General features: G+C 36.9%; 1 protein-coding gene across 2 annotated transcripts in view; it reads right to left on the bottom strand.

Annotated features, from left to right (window-relative positions):
• mcc (MCC regulator of WNT signaling pathway) overlaps positions 1-13,646 on the bottom strand; it is a 252,256-nt gene that overhangs the window by 201,156 nt on the left and 37,454 nt on the right. For both annotated transcript variants that reach the window (XM_062972174.1, XM_062972175.1), the window contains exons 2-3: positions 11,878-12,125; positions 4,370-4,581 (exon numbers count right to left, since the gene is read on the bottom strand). In XM_062972174.1, the coding sequence (XP_062828244.1) occupies positions 4,370-4,581; positions 11,878-12,125 (460 nt within the window). The remainder of the gene's footprint in view (positions 1-4,369; positions 4,582-11,877; positions 12,126-13,646) is intronic.

The raw sequence follows: 13,646 nt of genomic DNA, 5'->3' as shown, positions 1-13,646 counted from the left end.
CCAGAAGGAGAATCACCACCATCAAAAGCCTATGGGCTGAGAATAGTAAAGAAGAAAATGTATTTCATCATTATGTGTTTGCATAATAACAAAATATTAGGATAAATTGAACATATGTATTATATTTGAACATGACAACACACAAATGCCCTCCAATGTGGCCAGACTGTTAAAAAGGTTTTGTTAAAAAGGGACATATTTTGAGAACAGTTTTAGGTTTTCTTAAATTTAGTGACGCTATGTGTGGCACGGTTTTAGAGTGAACAAACACAAATCTGCAATGGCCAACTCCTTCTGCTGCAGCTGCAGAGCCATTTTGGAAGAATTTAAGTCTATGGGCTTGCGTAGAGATATTTAATAAACAGGCTTTCATTACAGTGCCAGCTTGCAACCGATGACCGCATTTCAGTATTTATTTATTTATTTACTCACAAATCTAGCCAGGGTATTTTCTATTAAACATTCTTTTGAAAATTAAAACCATTAAAGAAAATTGGATACAGAGGAACAAGCAACCGAGAGCCAAGTTTCCAAATGCATTTCAAGCTTACCATTCAATTTTTATGCAAATGCTCCCTGAATGTTCTAATATGATAGACAATGCAAAGCCTGGACAAAATTAGATACTGACCCAAGCACACGCCGCTTGTTTACTGATTATTCCTTTATAAAAGCTTGGTCTTTAAGCTGTTTCTTTTCCCCCAGAGATAGATTGAAAGACTCTTAATCATACTTCCACAAGAATTTGAGAAAAAACAAATTCAAATGAGATGTCAAGCAACGTATTTCCTAGCAATGAAAAAGTCGATTAAATTTAGTTCTACAATTAAGTCACATGACACAACAAAGAGTATTGGAACACACATGGCAAGAAGTTAATGTGAAGAAGGACTTTTATATTTCTATATACAGTTCAAGTAATATTGCAGTTAAATGTACTAATGAGTAAATGATGCAAAACGTTTATGTATGCGCATGTGTGTACATATATATCAATCATGCTTCCATCTTCCTTCAGTTGTAGGATATTTCAAGTCTTTGGAAAACTCTCATTTTAACCTTAATTTATTGTGTTTTGTTTTTTATTTACAGCCTTTTGTTTGATATTATGTATATTGTTTTTGTGTTGTGAGCTGCCCCGAGTTCCTTTGGGGAGGGAGTGGGATATAAATAAAGATTATTACAGAGATCAGTAGTATCAAAATGAATTTGAGGAAGGGTAAAAGTCAAATAAGTGAGAAAAAATAATAAGTAAAAGACCTTCCTCCTCCTTCTCATTTCAGGTGATGTAAATAAGACGTATATGAAACAGACATGAATTTATGTTTAGACTTGGACCCCATCCCCTAGATATCTCCTTATGTACATAAATGCAAATGTAAATATTCAAAAATCTGAAAAACTCTGAAACCCAAAACATCTCTGGTCCAAGCATTTCGGATAAGGCATACTCAACCTGTACTTTGAATACAAACTATACTTATGATTCTTTACACTGGAAGGCAGCACTGAGATAATACAGGGAGAAATGGAATTAATGCTACCTAAGAATGCCCCCTGCCAGTCACTAAGAGAAATACACTGAATGGATGATACATGTATTTTGCTCCAAAACGGACAAACATATAGATTGAACGACTATGAAGTTAACCAATAAAAGAACTGATAAGATATTCAAAGATGTACAATAGCTGAGAGCTCTAAATGCATAAACACATCTGAACACAATAGCAGCATTTTGTGATATAGCATTGTAGTAAGACACTAACAAAGGCTTTTTAATTTTTTTTAATTTATCAATCTGTAACAGAAATTTAGGATTTCATGTTATTGTACAAAAATACCCAAAATTAGGTCTAGGTAGAAGTAGTAAATCAACAAGGAGGCTCTGGAACCATAGGCAATCCACGGCAGGACCTTTCTCCTATTATATATACAGCAGGCATGGGCAAACTTCAGCCTTCCAGATATTTTGGACTTCAACTCCCAGAAATTTTAGCCAGCTTACCGGCTGTTAGGAATTGTGGGAGCTGAAATCCAAAACACCTGGAGGGCTGAAGTTTGCCCATGCCTGATATAGAGGATGGCATCAGAAGAGCACCTTCTGAGATCAAGTAAGCTCTCGAACCCTAGACAATTGTCTCGAGAACCTCTACAGAGGGTACACCCACTCTTCAGGCTATCACCATCTAAGCATAGAAGGTAATGGGGGGAAGTAACACAGGCAGCATTTTCTCACTCTTCTTGTATCGACAATTTCCACAGAGATAATGCCTGAATTAGGCTAGTGTGTTATATGAAAGCAATATTTGATTTGCATCTCCAGCCTTTGGTTCTCAATTTAGAGCTATATGCCTTGAATAGACAAATGGTAATCCATTATTTCAGTACAAGCTGACCATTAGAGGGTTTTGGGCAGCCATCCAAAATCAATTTGCACTGCAGCCCAAAATAAATCCAGTCATCAGTGATAGTCTTTATATTATAGTGTGGAGAAAAGCTATTTGCGTAAGCAGATTCAGCAACTGAAATCTAAATTAGACTGATTATAAACCCCAGGTTTTGAAGTAAGAAACACTTGTGGGCTAAAAAGGAGAGACTATCAGGACACTATTATGATTCCACAAACATTCATGTTCTCTTCAGGATATCCCATTCCACTTTCCTCCTCAATAAATACTTAGCATTAAATGCAAAACATTTTTCCACCCCCCCCCCCTTCATTGTTCTGGGTGATTCAATGTTCTCTGCCTTAAAAGCGGATAGGCAGTCTGACTCAGGACAGAAACCACCTGGATTTTGTGGGAAGTAACTTTTTCTGTTGCCAATAGAGTTGAATTTTTTTTTGGATTTTCAAGAATAGTTCAAAGGGAGTTGTCTTTTAACTCTTCTGAGGTTACCAAAAAGTATATGTATAACCCAAGCACAACCACCCAAAAAGATAGTTCAAAATCGGCATCAGCACCATCACGCCACATTTCTTTCAGGACGGAATCCAAAGGAGCTTACATCAAGTGAAAAACAAAGTACACTAAACACTTATTTAATGCAGACATTTAAAGGGTGTTAACAGTTTCATTCAATTCTAAATTACAAGAATTAAAAACACATTAAACATAGTAAAAATATAAAAGCATAATCTGTCCCATTAAAAAGATCCTGCCACAATAAGTTAAAGGCTAAAGACTTGCCTGAAAATAAATAGTATTATTTCACTCTGTCATGTATCTTCCAGTATTATAGAATAATATAGTCTAGAAACCAGAAACCAGAACATGTTTGTAAATGAAATAAACAAAAGGAGATTACAATGGAAATGATGAGAACAATGGTATTGGGAGAGAGAAGAGAGGAGTTAGACATATATGGAAAGGTTTTTTTCCCAAAGACAACTAGATGAATCTTGAAAATAAGTTCATAATGCTCAACATACATTTTTTTCAAATATTCATAGAAATTGTTTTGTGAGTGTTGTGAATGTATGAATGTTATGTGTTACCATGGCTACCACTGGCATGTGAAACAGAACATTCAGAAAAAAACAGTGATCCTACAATCCAAAATACGACGCAACGTACAAAGGGATATGATAACTGTCTTCAGTTCCTTGTGGCCAAAAGAACAATGGACCTATGTTGTCTCTGTAGGCAGACTCTGCTTCCCCCTCGCCTATAGCATAAACAAACATACTAGACCTACAAGTGTGGCATTGGCATCTTTTCCACCTCTTCTACAAACAGACTCACAGACTTATATCTGCAATCTTCTTAGTAATGCTCAAGTCATTCTTCTATTTATCATTCCTTACTGTCAGATTTCACACTCATATTCTCATTATTACAATAAAATCTAAACTAAAAAGAAGAAACCCTACAATCACCATTTTTCATTGAGCTTGAAAATAATTAAAATTCTTTCCTAAACAGATATAAGGACTAGTATTAAGTTTAGAAAATGTATTTTCATCCCAATAATTTCCACAGGGAACAAAGAACTATAGAAATTATAAAGAAACAAACTGAAATAACAATAAATAAGGGATTAGATCCCTCCCCTTTGTTACACAAAATTATCCACATGATTTTGACATAAAGGCTTTCCTTGTTCTCTAATTTAAAAGTAATATACTGTATTCTTAAAAACTAGCTGTCACACTACCCAAATTGAAACAAGTTATAAAAGAATCTTTAAATGACTTATGGAATCAAATTATTTAAAATATAAATACTTAATAACTAAGCAAAGGCAGAGTATTGATTATTTTTAAAAAATAAATCTTAGATGAAAACAGCTTCCTGTTGATTTATGAGTTTTGAGAAGAAGATAAATTTAAAACATCTTTATAGTAAAAGTTTAAAAGTGTACTCACTGTGTTAGCAAGTTCCAAATAGCTTCCCCCAACTGAATTGCTAAGGCTGGAAGCTTGAGTAAGAAGTCGCTGCAATCCAACTTGTTGATTCATGGCATTGCCGCTATGGTCAAAGAGTTTCTGTAGAGTTGATCGACTGTGCAAGTCAGGACTTTGAAGATCTCTGGCTCCAGAATCATATTCCCAACTTTCTCGAGCTCCTGAAAGAGCACCTAAAAAGGGGAGGGGAAGCCTGATCATACTGAAGAATTAAATAATCCAATTCCACATATCTTCATACCTTTGCAGTTAATCCCCAATGATAATTGTTGCGTCAGCCTTTTCTGTTCACCTTCTTCCTTGCCATAAAATCTTCATCCTCCTACTGAAATTAAGTCTAAGGACAGATAACTTTATTTGAGCGCATATATATTCCTTGCACACTCTCAACTCGCCTTGGGGGGAATTTGAGACATTATTTTTTTGAACCATATATCTGTCTGCTTGCCATTGGTCTGTGCAATACCTTGCACGCTGAAGACAATATAAATATAATGATTTCTTTCTTTGTGCCTGAAGCAATCAGTTTTTAGACCTAAGGAGTTCCAGAAACCCCAGTACTTGATTGTATTAGAGAAAATCAGTGTTGTGGATTTCATACACTTGTTTTATGAGCCATCTTTCTCCACTTTATACAACAAACACAGCTAAATATGAGTCTTGTCTATATATTACTCTTCTACATACACCAAACTAGAAGGTATGTATTTTGTCTTGTTTTGTTTTTCTGCTGCTTCGTCAACTAAATATGTAAGGAACGTAAGAAGAATCATGTAGGATATGACATATATCTAGTTTTTTGTTTTTACAGTCATATGCCTATGGGAAATCACTTTCCCTAGCAACTTTGGCTTTTGATAAGCCTTCCAGTCATTGATGGCCACAACTTTCATGAATCTATCTAATCCTTTTAAAATCTGTTCAATGTGATTGTTAACAACTCTTTCTAGGACATAGTACCACATCCCAGATGTAAATGTACATCCATTATTTACTGTGTGCATAGAAGCATATTTCCATATTGGCATGTACTGAACCTTTATAAATCATAGTGTTGAGATATGGGTCTTGTAGTAAGCTTAACAGCTATGGAATGAACAAATAACCTACACCAACTACTTGGAATTTCCACTAATTTTGACTGTGTGTATTTTCAGATAAGTATACTTCTATTCTGGCCAAAGACCACTTAACATGGATTAGTTGCCTCTTGACATGCTTCAGCACCTCCTCACACTCAATTAGGATGGTTAAAGAGTCAATTACAGGTTCCCAAACAAGGGTTCTCTAGTTTTACAGCTAATAGAAGTGGATAGCACAAACTGAAAAAAAATTGTCAGCACAAATTGAAAAAAACCGCAGTTGTTCTACAATTTATATATTGTTTAAAATAGTTTAAAATAGAGAATATGTAGGGCCTAAGCAATTATTTATTGAACATTTCACATTATGTATGTGCATAAAGCATTACTGAAAACACATTCACTATCATTAAACAGAACACTATATATCCATATTCATCTAATCATGACAATGACTACCAACAAAACAAGTAAGACTCACTAGAAATTATAAAATTGAGTAATATATTATCATCTGGTCAAATCTTCATGAACAGAGCCATTGTCAGAAATTGTATCATAAAAGGATATCAGGTTTTATAAATCAGAAACTGCAGTTCTTTGAATGGTCACCTGTGAACTTACACATATGAGTTGTTAGCACCCAGACAGCAACTGGTGGAACCTTAGTTGAAAAAGCATCCTAGCCATTACTCCTCCTCTCCCCTCTAATGCAATATTATTGGTGGTTCCCACTGAAGAACCCAATTCTATGTCTGATGCAGCACAGCCTGGCAATGTCAAAATACAGAAATGACACCATGAGGGGGAAAGGGAAAGTGAGTTCACATATGATTACTCAAAGAACCAGTTAAGGCTAAGCAACCTGTCCTTCTTCATGATCTCTGTGATTTACACAGATGAGTAGAATACCAAGCAGTATTCATAATAAGGTGGAAGGAAAGGTGTCACTAGAGCAGTGGTTCTCAAGCTGTCGGTCCCCAGGTGTTTTGGCCTACAACTCCCATAAATCCCAGCCAGTTTATCAGCTGTTAGGATTTCTGGGAATTGAAGGCCAAAACATCTGGGTACCCACAGGTTGAGAACAACTGCACTAGAATGTAGCTAAAAGACTGTGCTTCTGTCTGCAACCTGCTATCAACACTGGGATTTTTAAAAATCTCACCCCTACAAGGAGCCTGTCCATATTTTCAGGTTGAATGCAATGAAAAATATTCAATAACAACGGACAAGCAGGAACAAATGTTACATCCATCAGCATTGTATCAACTACAGCATGAATGTTGGAGCAAATCTGAGCAACTATGGCTCTTCTACACTGCCCTATATCCCAGGATCTGATCCCAGATTATCTTCTTATCTCAGATTATATGGCAGTGGAGACTCATATAATCCAGATCAATACAGATAATCTGGAATCAGATCCTGGGGTATAGGGCAGTGGAAATCTAGCCTTTATCTGCAAAGTGATGTGCAAATTTTCTCAGTGGAGTGCTTTTCATATCAGCCTCAAATGCCCTGCCTCAGGCCCTTTCACATTATGAAGAGAGGTATATGGAGTTTGCAGACAAGTATTTGCAGATGTGCATGTGGTTTTTTGTCATTTCTTCTCTAAAACTGTTTGCCTGTTGCCATTCATTTTTAATTTTAGTCTAAGTGGTGCAAAAAAACAAAACAAAACTGTCCATGCATTTCATGTGTACAGAACTGGTTTTACGATGGTTTTTTATTCTATGCTCATTTGCTGCAATGTGCTTTATTATGATTTTACTATCATTTTGTTATTTTGATCTGTATGTTCTCCTGAAGGCTTAAGATGAAGCATTTTAAAGATGTATGTTGCCAAAAGTATTTTAATATAAAGTTATGATATGGATATGAGTAATAATATCCTCCAGAAACCAATGATATCTATGTTTTTAAAAACGTAATATAGAAGCAAAACAGGCATGTATAGTCTTGTTCTTCAGATGTTAATCCTACATCTTCTGTTCTAATAACTACCCATAATGGTCATTTAATCACAGAAATATCTGGGCAATCAGAGAACAGCTGTAGTGCAATGAACCAAGGCATGAGTTAAAGGCCAAAATCGTCAGTAAACTCCATACATAATGGTTATCTTGCCTCATATAATGTTAATTATTGTCAGCTACAGCTGCCCTGATGCATCAGTAAAATACATTTTATTCAGAGCCTACTCATTGCAAAGTATCTAATGATGAGAAGGAACAAAGGATCAGAGAAGTGATAAATATGCACCATGAGCCTCTTGTTTCTTTGAAACTCTTCTCAAACAGACAGAAAATAATTGGATCATAGTCAGCATAGTCAGGAGAACATAGACATGTGATTGTGTGCACTGAAATAAATGCAAGACTTTAACACAAAACACTTGTTGCAGTACTATGATAAATAAAAATCTCCACATTCCCTTGGTTTGGACCAAGAAACATGAGGCAGGTATGTGGAGACATGAGCATGGCAAAAATACATTCTAGGATTATGTCCCGGTAAGATTACAAACTGCGATCTTCAACAATAGCAGTTACTCATTTTGCTTAGCCTCTATAACAAATCACAGACTTAGTAGAGCTAATGAGGTTAATGTAAGCCTTAGCAAAAAGACTAAGTAATCAGAATCCTTGAAGGAACTTTTAAAATATGGGATAACCATAAAACATCTGAGCACTTGTAATATTTTTAGAAGCCTCTGATGAAAGCATGTTTCTAAGCAATTTGGCAGGTTATTTTCATATATGTTAAAGATTCCATTCAAAGCAACAAAAATGAAAGCTTTACAAACAGTTACACCCTTTTCCTCCAACCTACCCATTATATTTCACAACCTAATACCTCATTATTTTTCATAGCCTTATAGCTGTTTAAATAAACAAATGCTAGGATTTTTGCTTTTATATAATTCTATGATTTTCATGATGATTAAAACATATCTACAGATTGATTCTATAAGACTTGAAAGATCAAAGAAAACTAAAACATTCTGACATAACCAAATTCTATTTAAGAGAAAACGTTCTTTATTTTTAAATTCTTCTTATCATCTAAAAATATTTGCTAAATGATAACTGTCACTTTTAAAAATCACTTTTATCATGTCATAAATATCCAACAACATTGTTACTAGGGTTATAACTACTCTTCATGTGTTCAGTGAAGGTGGCTTTGGTAAGAATATGAAGAGAACTAGGACAAAGGAAGGGGGTCCTTGGTGAAGAAATTTCCTTTCCAAAGTCCTATCAGCTCATGCATACAAGGAATGAAAATGCATTGGAGATGCATTTTTCCCCCTCTTCCATTGCTTATGTCAGTTCTTTGCAACACTACGAACAGGGGATTTCGGATTATCCAGATCCATTTCAATCTGGCTTCAGGCCTGGTTATGGAACAGAGATAGCTTTGGTCACCTTGGTGGATGACCACCTCCGCATAGAGCTAGAAGGGGGAGCATGTCTCTGTTGGTTCTTATGGATCTCTCGACGGTTTTTGATACCATTGACCATGGTATCCCCCTGGGCTGTCTCACTGGCACTGTCTTACAGTGCCTCCGATCCTTCCTGGAGGGCTGTACCCAGAATGTGGTGCTGGGGGACTCCTGTGCTGGGAGGGGTCATCTGGAATTTTGGAGTATGGTATCACTTGTATGCAGATGATACCCAGCTCTACTACTCCTTTTCACCTAATGCCAAGGAAGCTGTCCTGATCCTAAACCACTGCCTGTCATCAGTAATAGACTGGATGAGAGCAAACAAATTGAAACAATCCAGACAAGATAGAGGTACTCCTGGTCAGTTGGAAGGATAACCAGAGAATAGGGGTTCAGCCTGTTCTGGATGGAGTTACACTTCTTCTGAAGACACAGGTTTGCAGTTTGGGGGTCCTCCTGATATTGGCAGTGAACGTGAGGGTCTTTGCACAATTAAAAGTTGTGTGTCAACTGCGTTTGTTCCTTGAGAAGACAGATCTGGCCATGGTGGTACAAGCCTTAGTTACATCCCATTTGGATTACTGTTACACACTCTACATTGGACTGCCTCTGAAGACTGCTTGGAAACTTCAGCTGGTCCAAAAAGCTGCAGCCAGGTTGCTCACTGGGGTTGGCTGCAGGGAGCAGACAACCCCTCTGTGGCAGCAGCTCCGCTGGCTGTCAGTCTATTTCTGGGCACAATACAAAGTGTTGGTTATGACCTTTAAAGCCCTAGATGGTTCAGGTACAGGATATTATCTTTGGGGGAGATAAAGCAGGGTATAAATAAATATAATAATAACAATAATTTTGGTTTCAATGGTGGCAAGGCAGAAGATCCACTAATACCAACCTGGGAGAAACTCCACAACGGGTTTTCCCTGTTTTCGTGAGGAGGAAGAAATCTGTACAACTTGCCGATTCTAAAATACCTTTCCAAAGAACAACAGAATTGTAGTTCTATAATTAAAAGGGGTACTATGGAAAGAAGTATTCACAGAAAAGTTAAAGAACGATACTCAAATAATCAACCAATACCTTAACAAGAGAACCATCCTCTTCTCTGAACAGAATTGTTAAATAGTTGTTAAAGGAGTAAGTTTAGTACATTTCAGGAGAATCTAAGAGATGCACTAACCCCCTCTCACTTCCTTTGCTGAAGTACCACCTCTGGACTTTTTAATGCCTATGTGAGAAACTGGAAACAGTGGTGGCTCTATGACACTTTCCCTCATAGGAAACACTACATGTATGCGAGGCTGCAGACTCTGCCGGGTGCCACCATTAGAAACTGGATGATGCCTGGAACTCGGCATCCATCTCAAGCCCCCATAGCTGACGCATCCACTGTCCAGGCCTTTTCTGCTAGCCATCTGCTATGATGCTTGTGTAGGTGGAGTGCTGCTGCCCAGCAGCTCCTTCTGCGTCTTGCAGGGCTGGTGGACACACTGGAAAAGGGAAGTGGCAGTAGAAGTGGCCAGGGACACCTCTCCTCCCCCAGCCATAAGCACATGGCACAGCAAGAGGAGGAAAGGAGGAGCAGTGTGCTGGGCAGCTGGTATGTAATTTACTTTTTTTTACCCTGCTCTATCTCACATCAAAGGGAACTCAGAAAGGCTTCCAAATTGGCAAAATTCAATGCCATAAAAATATAACTATATAAATATATACATACATTAAAACAGTAAACATTTAAAATCAAAGCATAAAAATACATTAAAATTAACTATTATAATGAGGGGGGCTGTAAGGCAGAAAAGAGGGGGAGGGTCCACAGCAGGGAGTGTCCCTCCCTGCCGATTGCCCCTTCTCCTTCACTGCCCCTTCCAGCCCACTCTCCCGAAGATTGCACTTCTCTGAGGGAGGACTCAGCACCTGGCACTGCCTTCTGAGGTGGGCAGGTGGGATAGAATATCAGATCAGATGAAGCTGCTGCAAGGATGGAAAGGATACCTTTCCTTCCTCTTCTTTAAACAACCTTGCCACAATACCAGTTATTTTCAAAAGCAATACCAGGAAAAATGAACACTCATAAACTTGATTTATATGACAGCCCTGTGATGCCTCCTGCCTTTAGCTTTACGTAAAAACCAATTATATGCAACCAGCAAACTCTCAGGATTATGTTTTATTATTATTATATTACCTGAAAGACATGCTATGATTTCATTAGTTGAGATAAGTCATATATATTCTTCAAGCCACATTATACTTTGCCCTATAAAGAACTTTTATGGGAATATGATCACTTGACAACTATGCAATTATTTGAATTTATGACATTGCTTACACGTCTTAACAAATGGCCATATTTACTCCAAGTGACGGGTAAATATTTTTTTGAAAAAAAGCACAATATGAGAAATATCATTAGAAATCAACATGTTTGCACTAAGGGGAAAGCTACAGACTACTGCCTGAAATGAACATAGCCTAAATGTCCTCATTTTAGTTTTTGATTTCAATGCAGAGAAGACTGCTGTTGCTTGTTAGAATCATAACATTGACATTTTATGCTTGAGAGGAGAAAAGTGAAATACGATGTCCAGGTCACACATTTCTCAAACACAGCTGTGTAGGAAAATAAGTGCATTCCTAAATTTAGCATAATGCATGAAAAATGTCAAAGTTTAACACCTCTGCATGTACTAGAATACTAGCTTACCATGTGTCCCCAAGTTGTACACACGCATAAAAATAATTAGTCTTCATACATAGCATTAAACATTTTTTAAGGAACACTAAGTGCACAGCTCCATGTACTGACATTATGATTGAAATACCATGAGCTGGCAAGGAAAAGGTAATGGAGACTATAGAAGCTCTAGCACAGATTCCTGAGAGCATTCAAAGTCCTGCATCACATTTTCAGTCCAGGGACGTAATTAAGTCACACTTACCCAAACTGTTATCGCTACTTGTTGGCCAGGAAGCTATTCTGTCCCTCAATGTTTTCTTTTTACAAGAATCATCTGATTTCACTGAAAGTTCCACCTCTTCCTTCCTGATTTCTCGCACAAGCTGCATACGACATCGTGAAAAATCCTGAAAGGAAATTTTCCCATTTTCATCTCCACCAAGCTGCTGCATGATCTCTGCCACAGACTCTTCCATGTTCAGTTGGCGACACACCATAAGCAAATCATTCCTAAACATAAAAGAGAGGAGGGGTAAAACGGGGCAAAAATAAATGTAACAGAGTTCAAATAGAAAAGCTCATAATTCAAAAGGCATTTTAAATCCAATAAAGAGTTTCAGCAAAGCAACTGTAAGATCAACAAAAACCCATCACAGGAATGACGCCAGGACAAAATATGCTTATGAAGTCTGTTTCTTGGTGCAACAACATGCAGTGAATCCCACAGAATCTACAAACACAAACTTCATTTTTATCTGCACAAACAGGAAGCTGAAAGTGCACCAAATAAGTCAAAGAGTAAAGGGGACTGGCAAGGAAAAGGAATAAAACCTGGGGTTTTTTTTACAATTATCAAGCTGATCATCCCTTATCTAGAGTTCTGAAAATGGAAACATTACAAAATCTTAAACTGTTCACATGGGCAGCCCCCTTTGTGGTGGTTCAATGTACACCAACTTTGTTTTGTGTGCAAAATCAATAAAAATATTGTATAAAATTACCTTCAGGCTATGTGTATAAATTATATATGAAACTTAAATGGATTTCATCCTTAGACCAGGGTTCTATCTTCAAGATGTTTACACAAGTACATGCAAATACAGTTATTAAAAAATCTGAAAAAATCTGAAATTCAAAATACTTCTAGTGTCAATAATTTCAGACAAAGAATACTCAACCTGCACCTCTTTCTACATAGCATCTGGGACTAGGAATATGTAAGACCCTCCCCCCAGCATATGGAATATGTAAACCCCTCCCCCAGCATATTGTTTGTGATTTGCAACAGAGGTTACATATGTGTAGGCCAAAGGGAATACCAGATGAATACATGGGAAAGATATATATTTCCACAACTCTACGGTATTTCTGAGAATCCTGCAGATGTGACTCACACCCACAATATTTAAACAAAGGTGCCATTTTTATTTTAATTAGAAGGGTGAGAAACCCTGAAGTAATAAAATTTATATTACAAAATACGCACACACACCCACGCCAAAAAATGTGAAATGAAACTTCACACCAATTAGCGTAGAACCTGTGTGATTCATGTAACTTTAAAGCCAGTTGGGAGTCTCAGCTGTTTCCAATGATCTATGAATGATTCTCTGAGAAACTGACACTCTGTATTCAAGAGTATGCATTACTTTAGGAAAAGTTGAAAGAGACACAAGCCAAGATTCAACCAAATTAAGCTGTACCAATTTAATTATATTAAATTTCCCACCACAATGCAAAATGTTTCCTTTCTTCTGTGTTTTATTCCTCTCTCCTTTTATTCCTCCTCTCTCATATTTTTTGTGATTTACACCCATCACCATCCACTATGAGTTCCTAAAGTGATAAATAAGTATAGAAACTACACTTCAGTAATGTGATAATGAATTCAATATGTTTTAGAAGAAAAAATGAATAGTACTCCATAAAAGTAATTAATGTCCAAATTATTAAATTTCCACATTGAAAATACTTGGAAAAAGTCCCAAGAATCCACTAATATTCGGGAACAGTCATCACTGTTTCTTACAT

The sequence above is a fragment of the Anolis carolinensis genome, chromosome 2, assembly GCF_035594765.1.
Source record: "Anolis carolinensis isolate JA03-04 chromosome 2, rAnoCar3.1.pri, whole genome shotgun sequence".
In the NCBI taxonomy this organism is placed as follows: Eukaryota; Metazoa; Chordata; class Lepidosauria; order Squamata; family Dactyloidae; genus Anolis; species Anolis carolinensis.
This window is presented reverse-complemented; position numbering and strand designations above follow the sequence as displayed.